Source organism: Electrophorus electricus, chromosome 10 (genome assembly GCF_041902795.1).
Source record: "Electrophorus electricus isolate QZ-2024a chromosome 10, ASM4190279v1, whole genome shotgun sequence".
In the NCBI taxonomy this organism is placed as follows: Eukaryota; Metazoa; Chordata; class Actinopteri; order Gymnotiformes; family Gymnotidae; genus Electrophorus; species Electrophorus electricus.
Genome location: NC_137506.1, coordinates 16,827,517 through 16,848,141, shown reverse-complemented (window position 1 = coordinate 16,848,141; position 20,625 = coordinate 16,827,517). Strand labels below are relative to the sequence as shown.

General features: G+C 39.1%; 1 protein-coding gene across 2 annotated transcripts; it reads right to left on the bottom strand.

Annotated features, from left to right (window-relative positions):
* Positions 1-48: 48 nt before the first annotated feature.
* galcb (galactosylceramidase b) lies at positions 49-8,289 on the bottom strand. 2 transcript variants are annotated; one of them, XM_027013959.3, is made up of 17 exons: positions 8,119-8,289; positions 7,266-7,334; positions 7,068-7,131; positions 6,814-6,927; positions 6,543-6,682; positions 5,007-5,045; positions 4,126-4,256; positions 3,706-3,861; positions 3,436-3,560; positions 3,196-3,323; positions 3,004-3,093; positions 2,833-2,922; positions 2,471-2,615; positions 2,107-2,287; positions 1,746-1,909; positions 863-939; positions 49-725 (listed from the first exon to the last, which is right to left on the bottom strand). In XM_027013959.3, exons 1-17 carry the CDS (start codon positions 8,257-8,259, stop codon positions 585-587), a joined length of 1,995 nt encoding a protein of 664 aa, XP_026869760.2. In that variant the 5' UTR covers positions 8,260-8,289; the 3' UTR covers positions 49-584. The 2 variants fall into 2 exon arrangements, 1 of the variants encoding a protein (XP_026869760.2); XR_014125601.1 differs by lacking the exon at positions 1,746-1,909 and having other exon boundaries at positions 654-725.
* Positions 8,290-20,625: the final 12,336 nt, after the last annotated feature.

The following is a 20,625-nucleotide window of genomic DNA, read 5'->3' as shown; positions in this document are numbered from 1 at the left end:
CGCCTGACTGAATATTTCTAGAGAAACATTCTGTATGCTTTAGTCTAGTTCTAGTATAAACATATTTATTCAAAATCAACTTTTTTGAAAAAAACAAAAAACAAAACCTTTTTACAAACATTGCAGTACATAGGGTGCTCGGCATCAGTAATCCACTTTTAAAAAGCCCCAATAGGGTATTCCTGCCAGTATAAAAGATTTCTGGGACTAACACATTAGGTTTAAGTCAAAGATGTTTTAACACCACACCACATTCACCATGTCCTCCGATATGGGGGGCTTAAACACTACTTTTTTAAAAGTAACATTCTCATGTTTTGAAGGATTACAAATCATCATCATCATTATCATCATAATAATAATCAGTGCACATAATCAGGCAACACCCTGACCAATGAATTATTATGACTGTTATTGATAATATTCTGAGACCTTTGGAATGTGCTGATAAAATAAATTTTAGGTCACCTTCCAGCTGCTTCATAGCAATCCCCATATACCCCCACACACGCTCACAAATGCTCAATCAAAGTTAATTATTAGGTAAAAAATGCCATTCAATGCCATTCAATCTAGAATGCCGTTCAGGGGTGAACAGAAAAGTTATCAAACTGAGCTAATTCAAATGCGCTTGTGCCTATACCTGCCCAGCCATTTTTAGGCTTCAAGACTACCACATTCGTCCAGAGCGCATGACCATTGAGTTCTCCAGAGGCATAGTTACCCTGGGAAGAGAAAACAAGACATTATCTGAATCATCTAAACAACAACAAAAGCTACAGAATGCTTATAGGTGTAAAAGTCTCAAATCAATGTCTGATCAATAAATATGGACCACTGAATATTACAAGACTCAACAAACCTTGACAGATAGGGAGAGTGTGTACCAAATATGTGCTCTGGTTGGAGATAATCCCTCAGCCAAAATACTTTCACCACCTTTTGGATCAAAATAATAATAGCCACAATGAAGTCTTTACTTTAAAAGGCGACAGTTTAACGATTTTAAAGGTAGTATAAAGGAACGCTCTCCAACATGGGTATTTTATTGGCAATCATAGAACTATAATAACATTCTCATTGCTTGCTCTGTTTCTAAAAAAGTTCATAAGAGAAAAGTTTTAAAAATCCGGCCTACCACCAAACAAAAATTGACTCATTATGATTAATTTCCTGCAGTTAACTATAGTCTCTCAGACCCCATTTACACCTGGTATTAACAAGCCTGAATGATTTGGATCACAAGTGCTCAGTGATGAGTGTAAACAGGGTCACATGTTTCTCTGAAGCACATTGTGATCTGATCACTCTATACCACATTCTGGGTAGGCTAGGGACACATGGCAAAGCTGTGTTTTTAATATAAAAGCTAATCCAGCCTGAAACTAAAACTTTCTGGGCAACATCGAAGGACCGCCCCAGGGCAGAAACACATACCAGAAAGATGACATCATCAACAATATTGACTTCCCTGGTTTGAGTGCTTTTGAGTCTAGTTGCCTCATTTTAGAAAGAAAACTCGAGGACTCTTATTACTGACATAATCCCCCCCCCGAGTAAAAGTGATCCAAGTAACATGAAATCCTTCTCATTCAAGATGTAAAGACCCATGTAAAATAGGTATGCCTCAGAGCTGACCGCTAGTGATCAAACAAGATGCATGGAAATACTACGCCTAAAACGGGGCCTTAAATAAATTCAGTTGCACACCTTAAAGAAAATAAGACTCTGGCTCTTGTGCTTACTTAGATCACTGGTTACTTTGTATGTGCCATCTGCAAATATCCAGAAGAAGATTCCCTTGGTGCTCCTGACAGAACCTCCACCTTTATCCACCCGAGCTGCCACAAACACACCTCCTCCTTTCTCGTTCTCCATGTACACGTCGCACGAGACGTTCACATCCTGCCTGTGAAGTGTTCCAGAACAATAGAGGCTGCTTTGGGGGTGCCATTCTCTAGGCTTTATCCTCTTCTGTCTATACTGCCCACTTGTCTTCCATTTACTCTTTTAACATTCTAACAAGGCATGTCTACCATCAGCAGACTGGACCAGCGCTTACTCTCCACTGGAATTACACCACAAATAAAAGCTCCGTGCACATACCAGTTGTAATCTCCGATAATGCTGATGGTTTGATCAGCATCTGCGACCCAGGTGACTGGCCTCTGAGTGACCACTTGCTGCAGGGTGTAAACATGAGGACCGGGATCTGTCAGGTTCATGAAGTACTCAAACACCCCAGTCTGATCGGCAAAGTTCGGAGCCTCTGAGAAACTGGGAGTTTCTTTTGGAAAGGGGTGGGAGCGAAAAAAAACCCACCACCACCTTGGTATTACTTATTACTTATACAATAATTATAAATTATTGCATCTCACCGGTTGACAAAATTAGTCCAAAGATTTTGAAAGTTTTAGACACTGTGTAATGCTGAAACATGCTCGCATAGAAAGTAGCACAGAACACTTACGGACATTGAAATCATCTTTATAGGCTTTAGGGAAGGGAGCAGACGGAGGAGGCTCTGGGTAACTCCCTTTTTGTCCTGTGGTTACTGTGGTTACTGTGTAAACTTCATCCACATTGAGGTCCAAGGTGAATGACCCATTAGACACCTAGAATTCATATGATATAGGAGTACCACATTATATCTTCATATCTAAAATACATACCAAAATATACCATTAGCTCGGATGAAAAGACCCAACGGGGATTAAAAAAAAAAAAAAAAAAAAAAAAAAAAACATACTGAAAAAGAACAAACAAAAATGTAAGATCTTAAAACACCGTCCCCATTTGTAATGAAATAATTATTGTGTCAGGCCAATTTACCTTTATGGGATTCTGTTTTTGAAAGAACACTGGCTTTTTGGTTTTGAAATCGAGCTTTGAGTTCCATACTTGCAGCTTATTAATTAAAGCCTGTAACAAGGACAGTACACAGTAAACAACGTGGGTCTGCACTCATTAACGTGCTAGACAAGTCTGAGCCTCAACACTTACAAACGATCCCTTCAAGGAGAACGTTGCTCTCTGAAAAGTGACATTATAGGGAAGCAAAGGAGGTCGTATACACACCGAGTGATCGTGACTCTGGAAAAAAAAAAACAAGCATATGTATAGTGACTGATAAAAGGAAATGACAAAATAATACACCACGAACAGAACGGGCATCACTGCATAGACGGATCTTACCATGGTCTCAATTACTACTGTTAGATTTCCTTTCTGGTCAGTTAAAGCGACATAACTCCCTCCATGATTCAGGTGTCCTACAGTTTGCAGATACCTCCAGCCAGGCTGAGTAAACTGTGTGGTATGCGCTAGAAGGCAAGAATTCACTGATAAGTGTTTCATCACTGAAGAACCTTTTTAGGACAAGTTCTTCAGTTGGCTTTCAATATGACAAAGACACGAATTAAATGCTTGATTTACCAGTTATCCAAATGGGGGATTCCACGACGTAATTGCCGCTCCATGGTTCTTGAGCGGTCATCAATCCGTCTCTTCCAAAGGGAAGCTCCTGATAGTAGCTGGAAACCAGGTTCCAGGCAATGGTGCTAAGAGTGCACATATAATATTGATGCATTCACAAACTCACTCTTCCTAGCCAATCTAATTTTTAAACCGACATGCTTCATATATCATTTAATGAAACAGCTGGCTGTTTTAGAGTGTTGACTAAGAAAAATCAGAGGTTGGTACGCAGTCATGCTGCCATTGACGTAGTTCTGGTTGATGATGCGGGCCCAGCAACCTCCCCCCACGTCATTGTTGAAAGTGCTGTAGTCTTCAGAGGACCACAGTGTCTTGCCAGTCTTGAGGACCTCTGGTAATATGGTTGTTCCTGGGTAATGAGCCCTAGAAGACAGTTCAGGGAAACCGGGTCCTGTAAAAAAATGGTTTTAAGCCTTACAATTTTGAGTCTTGCTTATTAGGGGCCTGGACATGGATTGTCTATATATATGATTTCTGGAAAGCTGCTTTGTGAGAACAAGAAGTTGTAAAAAAGCAGCATACAAATAAATTTGAATTTAAAAATTGAGCTTTCCAAACCCAACTGATTTCCAATGAATTCACTTTTGCTGGGAGGGCACAGTAGAAAGGTCCATTAGTGTACACTACCCTAAAACATCCACAGCCTCCTGCAGCTCTTGGTCCAGAAGAACAAAACTGGTTATTGGCTCCCATAGGTTGTCACTGGCAATGATTCTGACCCTCTCCAAACCACTCTTGTCCAGAGTGTATCGCAAAAGCTAAAAACACAGACAGTTCATTCCATTGTCATGACCGTATAATGTCCTACAGCATTTTTTTAATACAAATCTATAAGAAATAGGTTGGAATGTAATGGAATAGCATGGAAGAAGCATTACATGACTACATGGTGTTTTTTGTGTGAATATTAATTTTATGCACAGAAGAGCAAGCATGCATAGGTCAGTTTTTATTTCAAAATGCATGCAGTATTTCCCCTTAGATTTTACTGTGTGGGGAATATACAGGATTGATTCAGGTAGGATCCAAGTCATCGGCATTCTAAATGAGTGGGTGAGTGTTTATTTGAATACTGCACAAACGCTTGACATGATTACACACATATCAACTTCAGACTGAAGTCACTGCATTTCATAGTGTGCTTTAACATCTCAACATGATCTGTGAGGTAAGGGAAGACAGGTTTGCCATATTGCAACCCCTAAAGAAGGCTGGGATTAGGTGGCTTGTGGTCAGACAAAGGGCATCAAATGCAAAAACACATTGAAACTATGTCTACGGTTAAGGCAGGACCCTTCCTACTTAACAGCTTTTCAGTTCCTCGAGTCAAGCCTCAACAAATTGAGTACCAGTCTCTGAGACTGCTGTAGGTATCTGCTCCTGAGAAGAATCCAGCCTACTGCCATTTGCTGTTTCAAAAATAGTTTAACAATGCAGCCTTTTTTCTTTTACACATGACAATCAGTTTCATCAAATAAAGATATGAAAGAGAACAGCATCTGGCCTACCTTTATATATTTGCTGTCAAAACTCCTTTCATTCCATATCTGCATAAAAGTACAAAAAAAAAAAAGGTTCCACCTAGAATAAGCTAATAACAATTATATATGTGTGTATATATGTGTGTATATATATATATATATATAGATAGATAGATAGATAGATAGATAGATAGATAGATAGATAGATAGAGAGAGAGAGAGAGAGAGAGAGAGAGAGAGAGAGAGAGAGAGAGAGAGACACAGCCTGGCCAAAAAAAAAAAAAAAAGGTCTCACACTCTAATATTTCGTTGAACTGCCTTTAGCAATGATTATGGCACATATTCACTGTGGTATTATTTCCACTAGCTTCTGCCATGTCACATTTATTTAATGCATTAATCCCCCCCAAGATCTTGTATTGATGATGGGATATGGACCACTGCGCAAAGTCTTCTCCAGCACATCCCAAAGATTCTCAATGGGGTTCAGGAATGGACTCTATGGTGGCCAAACCATGTCTGAAAATGATGTGTCATGCTCCCTGAACCACTCTTTCACAATTTGAGCCCAATGAATCCTGGCATTGTCATCTTGGAATATGCCCGTGCCACCAGGGAAGAAAAAATCCACTGATGGAATAACCTGGTCATTCAGTATATTCAGATAGTCAGCTGACCTCATTCTTTGGGCACATAACATTGCTGAACCTACACCTGACTAACTGCAGCAAACCCAAATCACAGCACTGCCCCCACTGGCTTGTATGGTAGGCACTAGGCATGATGGGTGCATCACTTCAGCCGCCTCTCTTCTTACCTTGATGCACCCATCACTCTGGAACAGGGTAAATCTGGACTCATCAGACCACATGAGCTTCTTTCATTGCTCCAGAGTCCAATCTTTATGCTCCCTAGCAAATTGAAGCCGTTTTTGCCGGTTAGCCTCATTGACAAGTGGTTTTCTTAAGGCTACACAGATGTTTAGTCCCAATCCCTTCACATTGTACGTGTGGAAATGCATTTACTTTCACTATTAAACATATCCCTGGGTTCTACTGTTGTTTTTCTACGATTTGATTTCACTACATATTTAAGTGATCGGCGATCACGATCATTCAAGATTTTTTTTCCCACCACATTCCTTCCTTGAAAATGATGTTTCCCCACTGTCCTTCCACCCTTTAATAATGCGTTGGAAAGTTCTTAACCCGATTTTAGTAGTTTCAGCAATCTCCTTAGATGTATTCTCTGCTTGATGCATGCCAATAATTGGACCCTTCTGAAACAGATTAACATCTTTACCACGACCACAGGATGTGTCTTTCGACATGGTTGTTTAACAAATAAGAAGCAACTCACTGCATTAGTTAGGGTTAAATAACTTGTTGCCCCCTGAAACATAATCACCCATGCAGTAATTATCCAATGGGAGGCTCTTACATATTTGCTTAGTTAAATCCAGGTGGCCAGGCTGTGTGTGTGTGTGTGTGTGTGTAATATATATTAGAATATAATAAGAATAAGCTAATAATTATAAGAAGATGAAAAAGAAGTTATAAATACCCCCACATAATCAATGTCAAGCTCATGGTACTGCTTAGCTCCAATAATCCATGACACAACATAAGAAACAGTAATATCAGGGAAGTGGAATGGCCAGTTTTCCCCATGCCCTACCCATCCTGGAAAGGCCCACGGCAAACCTAGACAACAGCAGAACCAAAACTGCTACATAAAATTTGTCACGTGTGCAGGTTATTTGAAAACTATGCAAACGCATCTGCAAAGCTATGCATAAAAGTTCCACTTTCAAACGAATATGAATGCCAGAGACCTATGAGTGTGATGTTAGGGTTCCTCCTCTTCGCCTCTCCCATCAGCCACCACTCGTATCCTCTGAAGTAGTTCTCGTCATTTTCATAGTGCATATGTGAGGGCTCCGTGCCGTCTGCAGACGAAGCAGCCCAACACAGCCGAATGATGGTCTAATGTCTTTTCATGTAGTTGCTAGCGTTCACTGGGTGCGCTGCTTTGGTCGCTTTTCCAAATAAATCCTGTAATGTTACAGTATTGTGTTTGGAAGCCTACCTGTTGATTGCGCGTCGCCTCCAATTTCAACTTTCAGGATTTGCAAAGAAGCACCAAAGTTGGGCTAAAATAACCAGTATAAGAGAATAGACATTATTTATTCATACATTTACCTACTTATTTATTTAGATACTTGCATATCATCCATGGACATCTTGAGCCGATTACATTCACTTACAAAACTCCAGATGCATTTACCTTAAAAAGATAATCCAGAATTTGACTCCTGTATGGCTCATCATAATTGACAAGAAGGCGAGATGTTGCCTGCATGTACAATGAACATAATCAACATATTAAACATTTGTTTTAGTGGATCTGACCGGGTAGTCATTCTGTGGCAGATCCTAGCTGAGACAGAGTTTTTGTGCCTCGAAACAGCATTAACGTGAAATGTTAACACCAGTCAATTTCAGTACCCTTCCGCCTGAAAAAGGGCCATATATATATATATATATATATATATATATATATATATATATATAAAAGAACTAAATCTGCCTGGACTCCCTCAGTGTGCTTTTCTATCTCAACACTCAACATCATTCTCCACAGAATGGCCAGGCATCACTTATATTGACTCGTTACCTAACCGAATCACAAGGTAGGAAAAAATATTCTACACTGGTACTACCATCATCAATATTCCTCTATCAATCTGAACTTGTCAATAATCCTTAGCCACAGTGGCTGGTAGCTAGCTAACTGTTACTGTCAAACCCAGATTAGCTAACTATAATGTTATTCTCCACATGCACATTCCAGAAAGGTGTATTAAGTGACTAAAGGGTGAGGATAAGCCATTTTCAAGATAATCTAGAGCAAGTTAGCTATCCAACCTAACAGTTCACGTACATAGGCAACTGAATACAATTTTAATCAATACATTCTCAAAGACGTAATTATCAAGATAGCTAACATTTCGACCTACGTATCAGAAAGCGTCTGCTCCACACACAGGGGAGACAAGATCAGGATCCCATAAAGCCACTGGCTAGGTAACGTTAGCCCTATAAACGAACAGACCGTTGCAGACATGGAAAAGACTCACCCCTCCACCACTTAAACCGCCAATGCCGTCAAATGCTCGTCCCAGCCCTATGGTATCATCTAGAATGTAATTATCCCCCGAACAAATATGGCAAAAGACAGCAAAACAAGCGAGTGCTGAAAACACTGTCGGCATGAACATTCTGCCTAGACAACGGCGCAAGTCACCTGACCGCTACTTGTTTCCGCAAAAGGCGGGACTTGATGCCGTAACCCCGCCTCAACGTCTCACAGGGAAGGACCTCGTTTAAGTGGGCGAGACTTTATTCATTCACAACTATGAGCTTGTTTCTTTTGCACTATCGGGAGTCTGAAAACACTTATTGTTTTTTTTGTTTTTTTGTTTTTTGGTTTTTTGGTGAGCGGTTGTCATTTCCTGCAAATAAATGCCATGACAATATTTTGTTTGGAATTTAGGAGAAATGTTGTCAGTAGATTATGGAATATCTGAGTTCATTTTACTCAAATATATAGTGATAATAAATAGTAAAACCAGAGAAACTGTCAATTTTGCAGTGGTTTCTTAATTCTTTCCATATATATAAATTTAAAAGCATCCTGTCCCACAATTTCAGTGGGTAATCATTTTTTCCTCACACCTTCCTCACTGTTGGAGAATAAATATATATTCAGTTTTGTATTTGTGTATTGCGAAACATTTTAGTAAGCATGCTATCATACTGAATCTAAATGCATTTATAAAAGTCTTTCTTATATTCATTCTTATATGGCCATGTTCTTATATATTCTCCAAAATTGAGCAAATAAATGTATAGTGGTTTTTAGTCACACACACACACACACACGCACACACACACACACACACACACACACACACACACACACACACTTTAATCACATTAAGTGTTTGTGAAGTGGAGAAACCTGGAAAATACTAAAATGTGCAGTGCTCGGGAATGATTCGGAGTGGAAATCACTAAGGCCTGTTTTTTTTGCAGGATCCATCTTGACTGGCTGGTCTGCTGCATTTTAGAAGAGACAAAACAATAACAATAACAACAACGATGATGATGATGATGATAATAATAATAATAATAATAATACATATGAATAATAAGATATTATATTAAATATTAAAATTAAAATAAGCTAAAATAAAATAAAAATTAAAATAAGATTAAAATAAATATTATTAGTAATAATATATTATTATTATTATTATCAACCTAACAAGTTTTTGCATATATAATGTGTTTATTTCTGTACATAAAGTGGATACGATTATTTCCATATTGTCTTACGGCTCCCATGTAACACTGCTCATTCCAGCTGAAATACTATGCTATGAGTTTACTGCTCAAAGATCCCAAGGCCAACTGAATATGGTGGTCAGGCTCTTGCAGCGGAAATATGTTTTGTTTATTTGCTGCTTTTATTTGCTTTCTTATTTAATATTTCTTAAAAGTATGAAGAGTTTCGTTTGCGGTAAAAAGGAGGTATAATTAGGCCACTGTGTGCTTGCCTGTTTATGACCACTAGGTGGCAGACAAGATTCATGATTCAAGAACGTTCGAAACAAGCGCGAGACAGCTTTTATCATTTGTTTAGAATCTTAGATTATACGTATTGCCGGTAATTTCCTCTCATTAGCAGGTTCATTTATCAGTCCCAGACAACTAGGCTCTCATATTAGATCCAGGATCTTATTTATTATTATTTATTAACAGACACTTTATTAGAAACGCGTTGTACTCACTGACCACGGTATTATAATTGAAGTGCATTTTATAAGGGTGAAGTTACGTCTGGCCCTTATGTTCTTAAGCATTTTAACCATCCTCTACTCAATTAATCACTGGCTGCTTTCTAACCTCGGGATCACTGATTGGACAGATATTATCTGAGTGGATGCTTACTTCCTACTTTTAACCCAGTTGCTTATGCACTGTGACCAAGTGCGCACACAGAGTGATCTGATGTTGATACTAACCTCCCAAAACAATAAATCAATTCTGCACAATTTTACATACGTCCTACGCGCTTCAAATCAATTTGCCATTCATTCATTGTTCATATATTTCATAATTATATAAGTGCCATAGTCATTACAATATTATTTATGCAATTTCTGCATACATATGAATCATCTTGTAACACTCATAGTGCTGATAAACTTTAGCAGCACAATTAGTTAATTGGTGGTTTGTAGTCTTGTGTAGCGCAATTAGTTCAATTTTGTTGTTTAGTTCCTCAATATAAAAATGGGTCACTGTAGCAGAAATCATCAGGGCCCCGTTTCTCAAAAGCATCGTGTTGTTACGATCATCGTAAATGAGAGATAGTATCCAGTGGGATAATTGCTCTTCCATTTAATGATGCTCTTTGTTTTACAGAACTTTAGAGAAATGTTCTGGAATGTTCCAGACTGAGAAGTAGGTGTAAATCTGGACTTTTGGCTCCCAAAAGGTGATAGTGTGTTTGTGTATGAGCTGTTTGTTTGCAAGGTTCTGAGAAGACCAGTGACGGGTGGGTGAAACCGACTGTGCATTGCAGAACAAGAGCCTGAACTTGTCATGATTGTGTCGGCCAATAATTATTTAAGATTCAGAGGTATCCAGAGCCGTACAACAGAGGATAATGAGATGCTTCAGAACTTACACCATGCTTCCATATTCCCCATCAGTCACTTGCTGAGAAGGCATCAGGTGTCCACGAAGAAGATATATTACGTGTCATTTCAGAGAAACAGCTAATGTGCAAAAGAAATGTGGTACTCGTGCATGCAGGTAGGGTATGAACCTCCATGCTGTACTGCGGCAGACTGCACTTGGCTTAGAGAAAGGTGTAGGGAATATTGCATGGAATGGTGCAGTCTCTTTGTGACTGTTCCTAGCCCTTTACCGATCATTTCTTTGTTTGGTGACATCTGCGCCTTGATGCAGCCCCAGATGGGTTCCTCTATGCTGATCAGGCAGGACTCAATCTGTCTAGAAGGTGACAATAGACAAGTAACATCACAGGATGAAAAGGAATGGTGGCAATCCCAGGCCACAGCTAGAGAAACATCACATTCTGTGCTGCAGTCAGTCAGCAAGGGGTTGTCCATCGGCATGCAAGCCATGGGCCTCGAAACTGAGCAAGTCTGCCGTTACTGATGCACCGCGTGCATGATCGCTCCAGTTCATGCTACTCAGCAATGTTTATTTTGTCATGTGGGGCAATATAAGATCCAAGGGACTGGTCCACCACTGGTCCTCAAACCCAAGTCATCTTCTTACTCCCATGTTCTCCGTTCCCCAATCGAATCCGCATGGTAATAAAAAGTATAAGAGCATAAGCACTTTGAGGATGCCACTATACTCTTGGCAATGGAAAAGGTATGTGACGAAACTGGTGTAGACACTTACCCAGCATGAGTTCCACATGCTGGGAGGTTTTCCTCTGTGACTTTTTGTTTTTAGACTCACGGTGCTTTATGGTGCTTTGTGGGCTTGAGACAAGATGTGGCATCCTTCCCTGACAGTTCGGTTTTGATGGCAGTATGTTATAGTGGTATGTTATTTCAAAGATGCGGAACGTTACAGTGGTAACATTGTCAATAATTGTGTTATATTGCAGTGTAGCAATGATTATTGTCTCTAGGCAAAAAAGTCTAATACTAAATAACATGTATGTTGTGTATACTGAATTTTCCTCTAAAAGCGTGAGACATGATCATCTGGACCAGGAAAATATGAAAATAAGTTCCAGTTTTGTTAAGTTTTGATTAAAGTTCTGCTATCCGCTGCATGACCAGCTGCGATTCTGAAACAAAACACAAAGTCTTAGTGCATTTGTTGGCAGACTCTTGAACTACTACATCTGGCTCCTTAATACTATGAAAGAAAAAAAATGTACTTGTATGCTATTGGTATGATATATTTATTTATATTATAGACTATTTATGGTTATTTATGGACAGTTATGAATGTTCTTCAGAGTAAGCACTGTTGTAAGTTTTTATAAGGTCCCATTTTATAATACAGCCAAGCTTTATCCTTGATAGTATAGTGTACAAGCATATTCGGTTTACTGCCCTGTTGGCTTGATCACAGACGGGTTGATGTCTCAGACATGGGTCATCAATGAGAAGGCAAAGAGCTGCATTTAAAGTGTTTTATTGGTAGTATGTGTCCTTCTGTGTTGTTAATGGTTACAAAACTGCTACCACATTTCAGTTATTCCTTACACAGCAAGTATCCCACACATGTGAGTCTGCATTCTAATGCATTCACATTTCATTCAATGAAACATGTGAAGGTGGACAGTTTATCAATGTGTGCAAATTTTGAAATAAGTTGGTTATACCATATTTTGTTTTTGTAGATTATTATCATTCTCTTGTTTTTTTTTTCCATTATGCTAAGGATATTTATAACATCCCTTCATTTGCATAAAAGAGTTTATGACAGTGTCATACATATGAATAATTTGTATGGGTAATCAATGACTGAGAAGGTAATCTCTACTGAGCCAACATTGTGATGTTTGTATTAAAATTGCATATGGTTCTAGCACACATCAAACGCAAAGTAAGTGCAACTTACTAAACAGTGGATATAATTCATAGTTTATTATCAAGAATAAAAGAGTCCCAAGTTCATTTAAATTATAACACAGAGCCATCATGGGAATACAGAATATTTATATCTAATTAAGTTATTATTTATTACTTTCCCATTCTTTGTAACCAATTACAAATAGGGACAGTTTAAATGGAAAAACAATTTTGCTCCCATTTATTCTTTTGACTATAAAAAGGAAAGTGGTGTTAAGACAGAAAAGAGAGAGACAAAGAGAAAGAGATAATGGGTAAAAATTGAAATATTTTACAAACACATTGAGGGGGTCTCCAATCTCCTATATTGCTACATTGACAGGAGTAATCTGTCTCGGCTGTGCTGTGAAATGACTGAATACGGCAGAATGCAGTGTGGGCTCATTGCTGGCACTAACCCATCATCACTGGCCTGCAGGAAGTGGGAAGTAAAAACGAGTCCTCATCACTGTCAGTGCAAAAGGCCAGTGAGTCAGGTAGCTCAGATATGGGTCGCTTCAACTCGGGTAGGCTGCTCCGTCTGGCTGTGTCTGTCAGGCCTACAGCTCTCCACGGCGGCTTCGTGTCCCACAGCTTTAGGATTATTTCTTGCCCATACGCCGTGGCAGAGATTTGACATCAAACTCCAGTGTGACCCTGCACTGGGGTGGGTTTGGTGGGATTAACCTACTACAAGTAGTCAGCGAATGTACGAAGCTGTTTTGTAAGACACTGCTGATGATTTTTTTTTTTTGCTGCAGCAGTATCTGCAATGAACAATAATATCCATGTGGTAGCCCTGGAAAAAGCTTCAGGAAAAAGAAGCACTCAGGTGTTTGTACAAGCATCTCACTCAGCCCATTTCCAGAAGCAATCACTGACAAAGGGCGGTGGTGGGGGGGGGGGGGGGTATGACACACTGGGAAAAAAAATCATCACCATTCATCTTGATTAAAAATACATTGGCACTGGGTCAGGGCTGAAGAAAAGATACAGAATTAAACTGTTCTGCTTCAGAAATTAATTTGATAGTTTCTGGTGAGTGTGTGTGTGTGTGTGTTTCCTGGTCTAGAATAGTCATTCTTTTTTCCATTAGTGAAGTAGATGTGACTACATTCATCACCAGCTAAGACTGATTCCAGCCTCAGAGTTTATGGCTGATGAGAACTATCAGAGACCGTGCCTGCAAAACCCACATCCTTTAATATGAGACTTGTGATTTCTGCAACATATCACTCTGTTTACTCCTGCTAGTGTGATTAGTGTCAAGTGGAATCTTATGGCGTTCTCGAGGTTCGCGACAAGACTTGCTTCTGATCTGAGGCATGCAAGGCCAGTGTAGCGAGGAGGTTTTAATTGTAATCAAATGCTGAATATTAATTAATGAATATTAATGATTTTTTTTTTTCTGGTTCTGACTGCAGTGTTGTCATTTTCATAAATCTACAGAAAGTGCAGATGGCCAGATAAACAAGTAGAGGGAGACTGGCTTCAAGAGTCAATTTTCTAGGCCATGTTTATGCATTTCCTGCCAAAGCATACAAATAATTCACAAAGGTGTTCATTTGTGCAGTGTTCATGATGCTGCCATACAGATACAAACTGTTTACTGTGATTGCCATTTAATTAACATAGCTAAACCCTTGATCTTGCTTGGCTAATGATTAATTTATGGCTTACTCAGCTTGAACATTACCATTGCCCATATTTCCATCCAATTGATTTCTTCGTCTACCTCCCAGGCTATTAGACAGCATTGCCTCCCATTGGGCGTGTGTGAAGGTTGTGATAGATCTTTGCCTGAGCAATCAGGAATTAGTATTTCCTCTCATCAGAATATGCATCACAGATCTTAAATAACTAGTCTCAATGTTAAACAGCGAAATTGTGAATAATTAATGACAAAAACAAAATATATTATTTCAGTTACTTTTAAGTCAATTAAAGTATATTTATAGGTAAAAAATAAACAATAACAGTAAAACGTAGGACCACTCTGGATAATCATTACGCCTGCGTTTAGGGCTTCTGAAGTGAGACTGAAGTGCCCTCCCACAACATCTGAGTGGGCCTCATGGAATGGACCGTGTAATATTCCTATCAACTGATCGCTTTATGAGGGACTGCCTTCCAATTTAAAGGCGGCTTATGGGGAACTGGTGTGAACCGTTCTATCAGTTGTAAAGCCAGTAAGGTCCAATAGGGAAGCGTAGGTCGGATTGCTTCAGACAGAGCCCTGTGAAGGATTAACATACCATTGAAAGTCATTTACGGTTCTCATTGCCTTTCAGATCCCTGAAAAGATCGCTTTGCAGCGGAACACCGTGGGACATCTGTGGCCGCGGATTGCATTTCCTCATACAGCTCTATGCAACAAACACTTATCTTTTCTCCCATGTATCTTGCTGTCTTTCTACCATGCACTTGCATGTTTCTGTGACCCTGGCGTGCCACGAATCCGAAAGAGCAGCATTGACCAGCTGTGCAAGGTGTATGCCGCCATGTATCCCAATCGGGGTTACCTTGAAAGAGAAGGAGTTTTTTTCCCCTACGGATTGGACGTCACTAACGACAGTATAAATCAACGATGCCAAAGAACATTTCTGGTTTCCGGTTTTGTCCGTATTGGCTTCTTGAATGCCTTGTTGTTATTGTTGTGGTGTAGTGCTGGATGATATGAGAGAGTAAGAGGGCCTTGTAGGTTGTAGAGGTTGTAGAGCACTTGTTGCCCTTCACACACCCTGGGGCGTGCAGAGATCAGCTGAGAGCTGCTTTATACTCTATAGTCAGGAGCATGGGCAAGAAATCTGATGTGGAATGTGTACATGCCCTTGGGTGCATACTAGGCTTAAAGCATAGCTCTGACTGAGAGGGAGGAGCCGCGTTATAGGACAGCTGGGTCAGACAGATGACGGACAGTTCACTGACAGGCATTTCATCAAGATGCCTTATTATTTTCTGCAGAGGCAGAGCCAAACAGCAGATGTTGTCTGAAAACAGACAAACGAGCTGATCAGATGCTGAAATGTTTAATCTCAAGGTTGTGGGTGTCTCTTTGGCCCACAGCAGGGAACTGGGAAATTTCATGAGTTTGGAACTAACATTGTGGCATAATTGGTAGTGTGCAAGGACTCCTCTCCTCCTACCAACTTAAATGTGCTAAGCCATATTACTGGTATAATAATAATTGTAAATAACTGTTCACGAGCATGAGCCTTCAGTCTTTGCACAAAATCTCCTTATTAATGTGTACAAAAGCAGTTTGAGCATTTTGTACACATGTTGTCACCACATCTCAGGTACCAACAGTCTGCAGCAACAATTATTTGCACTTTGCTTTGATAATGCTGTTAAAATTGAAATTAGACAAAAACTGAAACAGCCTATTTAACCCTGAAAAATATGCCTGCTTACAAAACCAATGAGCTATAGCAGTAAAGCAGGACCTTTTTTAAAACTTCACTTCAACAGATGGAGCTACTTAAAATTAATTCCTCTTCTAAATCTTCTACTTGGTCCAATTCCTATGAGGTTACTTACATAAATGGTACCAGAAATAATCAAGCATCATTTAACAATAGTAAACTCTTCTATTAGTCTTGGCTATGTACCAAAAAGACTTATTTCAAGATTTTGGAGAAAGCTGTAAAGCAATAGCTAAGTTCACACTTACAAAAGAATCACATTCATGAAACCTTTTAGTCAGCATTTAGGTTGTGTCACAAGAGAGAGATAGCATTAGTGAAGACAACTAAGGCGATCTTTTGTTATTCTCTGATTAAGTCTACATATCTTTGCTAGATCTGCTTGAGTGCCGCATTCAACACAATACATCAGATTATCCTGTTTGGCAGGTTAGAAAACACTGTTGGGAAAGCCGCTAGGCCAGATTTTACTTGACTGATTGCTCGCAGTTTGTCAATGTAAATGGTAAAGTGTCCATTCATAGCATAGCTCAAGGTTCTGTGCTTGGACTGCTATTTTTGGCACTATATGTTTTACCACTGAAAAGAGTTCTTCACTAGTAACCTTGGCACTAGTTTCCACTGCTATGCTGATGACACAGCTGTAAATATCAGATAATCCAACTTAATAGTGCTGAGGAGTGTGTAAGCACATAGGTTCTTCCTCTTGGTCCTAAAATAACAACAAAGTTTCAGAATTTTTTCTAAATCATAATTGCCCATTGTTACACCAGGTAAATCTGGAAAGCCATGGTATCATAATCAATCCTGACTTGTCCTTCTACTCACATATAGGTAATATTATTAAGACCATTCCTTCATCTTTGATCTATTGCAAAACTAAAAAACTCTGTATCCTTACATAATGCAAAAAAAAAATCTATAGTTAACACTTTGATTACATTAAGATTGGACTATTGCAATGACTTACTAAATGGATGTTCCAGGTAAGAGTTTAAACAGCTAGTCCAGAATATAGCAGCAAGACTCCATACAAGAACCAATGTTTGACCATATTAGTCCAACACTTCATTGACTACCTGTTAAATTCTGTATTGAATTATGAATCCTACAGCAGGGGAAAAGCTTTTTCAACTTTCCCGTCAATGTTCGGGACTCAGACACAGTCTCCGTATGGGTCTAGATTCAAAACTTACTTGTTTACCCAAGCTTTCGGAAATTCGATTTCCTGTTAGATAAATGGCGCAGATCTCGGGGTTCGTGGACACTGAGAATTAAGGTAAACTGAGATGTTGGCGCTGTCATCCTGCTGCTCTCATGCATTCACACAGGTTTTGTGATAGCAGAGCAGAGGGGTGCTGATGTCTCAGGGAGCCCACATGCCTGTGCTACCTTCTGCCTCTCTCCTTTCAGCTAAGCTGTTATAGCTTGGTCTGCCGGAGTGTCTACTGCACGCCATCAATCAAATATCTCTCTGTCCAGAGCATTCCAAACTGAGCTGCGTTTGTTTCCTAACTGTCGGTGGTTTTGTTTTCGTCTGCTGAGCTGCGCACCTGCCCCTTCTGTCCGCGCTGATGCGAGCACGAGCCTGAAGGATAATTCCTGTTCGTCTGCTCTCTGAATCAATGTGACCACCACGGAGCCACCAGCATGTGCAACTGACCCTCCAGCTCTGCCTGATAGGATCATCTGCATGTGGCACTTACCCTGCTGATGAGATTAAAGACTGTGCCTGGGTGTCATGGAGACCTTAGTGAAAAGCCCATGACCCCCTCCCCCTGCACACTGTGCTTAGGTAACATGCAGACTCTCATGTACAGACATGTACAGTAGTTCTCACTGATTATTCTGACCACTTTAGGCTAACACTTATGTTCACTTTAGCCATTGTTCATTCATTCATTCATTCATTCATTCATTCATTGTCATTTGTTATAACTTTATCATAAAAAAAAGCAGCTTTATTGATTTTGTGTTACTAGTTCTCCATCCAGTGCCAACCAAAGGACATTGGGTTCTCTTTTTGGGCCTTAGTTCCTCTTAAGGTTTCCTCTTCTAGCTCTTAAGAAAACCTTTCTTACCATTGTCACTTTTGGCTAACTCATTAAGTGCCTGGACCCAGATTCTCTGTAAAGCTGTTTTGTGACAACGGATGTTGTAAAAAGCATTATAGAAATAAATTTGAATTTGAATCTTAGAGGTTTTTGTTATGGAGCATCATGGACAGCTTCCACATGCTTAGAGGAGAATGATAACACCTCGGCTCTGTCCTGCATCCAAGGAGTCGCTCACTTGGCTGGTTTACATGGCACAGGGACAGTGGCGAGAAGGACTTGCCCTGGAGGCACTGACCTGCGACCCCTGGCCTCAAAAGCTTGACCTGCACGTGGAGACTGTTCCCGGCTTCTCCCCACTGCTTTTATTTGATGTGCCCTCAGGAGCCTGAAATCAGAAAATAATAGAATTGTATGTTTCATTTTGTCAGAACTCTTGCAACTGTTCAGGCTCCTTACAGTTCTGTTCCTCATGCAGACTGCAAGAACTGGAGATAAAAAAAAAGACTTTTCCTGAAATAGTGTGTTGTACCTGAATAGCTGAATACAAACAGACACTGCACTTTTTAAATGTGTGTTCTTTGACTTTCAAGAAGAAACAAAACTAAAGATTTTTCTAAGATGTTTTGTTGTGAATGCTGTACAAAAAGGCAAGAGTTCCCCAACATATATTTGCTTAAATTTAAATTTGCTTAAATATACCAAAGATAGGTAATACAGTTGGTACAGATATATTCAAGGCAGCAGTGATGTATAATCACAAGTAGTGACACACCTACACAAAAGTGGATTCTCTTAAAATTCTTTTTACATGTGTGCATGTGCATGTGTTTGTGTGTGTGTGTGTGTGTGTGTGTGTGTGTGTGTGTATACGTGTGTGTCTGTGTCTCAAGTTAGATTTCTGGCATGAGTAGCAATAAACGTTGGCAAGAAATTATATATCTGTTTTCCATCACTTTAGTATCGATGCTGAGCTGAGTATGTGTTATGTATAAATGTATGTAAGTATCCATGTGTTTAATTATTCATTTGTTCACTTGTTCATTCATTAATTTATTCATTCATTCATTTATTAATTTATTCATTTTACAGTGATAACACAGCATATAAATAACAAAAGCTGGGAGAGCAGACACATTCATTTCGATAAAATGTCTTCTTGTGATTTGTTCCAGGGATGCAGATTAACCAAATGAAAATGGCAAGTTATGTTATCTTATCATATAATGCTGTAAATTATTTATTTAAATGAAACTACACATTTAGAGTTTTGTCTTTACTTATACATGCTTTTGTATCAACTTGATGACACATCTTTCTGGCCTACCAACTCCATCTATATCCATTTCCATCTGCTGTGCTGAGAATTTTGACATGCACGAGAATGAGGGAGCATATTTAACCTCTTGCCATTCAGCTGTATTGGATGTCTGTGTCTTTCAGAAATCATTTTAAGATACTATTAATGATCTTCATATGGTCTCACTCCACTGAACCTCAATGAATCGATTATTAGGTAAGTTCCCAAGAGCTCTCAGATCTACTGACAGTAGCATATTAGTCATACCCACTAGCCGACTACACTGAGGTGAGATAGTCTTCCCTTACTATGGCCCTAAGACTTCAAGTTTCCTGCTTAGGAACCTGAGGGCTCTTGATGATATAGACACATTAACAAGAGGGTTAAGACCTATTTGTTTAGATTAAATTTTAATTCCATTTTCAACATTTTACAGACATTTTTATGCAGAGCAATTAAAATATATTCAACAGATCAGTAATATGCTGATTAATCAGTAGTGCTGTATTATAGCAGCAGGATAAGCCAATTTTTTGGTTGTTTGTTTAAAGTGTAGAGCATTTTGCCTAATTGTGGACATTTAGTTGATATATTTCATTAATTAGTTGTTGCATTTTTAAAAATTTAAAATAAGTGTACTCCAGTGTAGATCCGCTTAAGCGCAGACAATGTAGCGATAACAGTGTTAAATAAAAGTTCATATAAGTTCAGAAAATATGCTAGTATTATTATTAGATTGTATTTTATAAGATACAAAAAAGCCCAACATGATATGTATATTATATATCAGCCATTGGCCTACTTGCTCCCTAAATATCGGCATTGAAAAACCTGTATCAGTCAACCACTAATCAGTATGACAGTATTTGTGCTTCCAGGGAATCAAACCCCATTACCTTAGTCTTCTTAACACTTTGATCTTTGAATTATATTTTATTTCCCTCTTTATATTGATTTAATCAATTTCATTTTAGAACTATTGTACACCTTGTTTAAAAAGTGCTAAGTAAATAAAGATTATGATTATTTTATGTGGCTATTGCAGGATTAGCCTAATTACAATATTAATTCAAATCCTGTTTAAAAAAACACCCCTGTATGTCTTGTGTAAGACATATTTAATGGGCTTTTGCTGAAGTTGGAAAGCATTATTAGTAGGGATGTTGGAGCTCTGTTTATTTAGTGGGGTGAT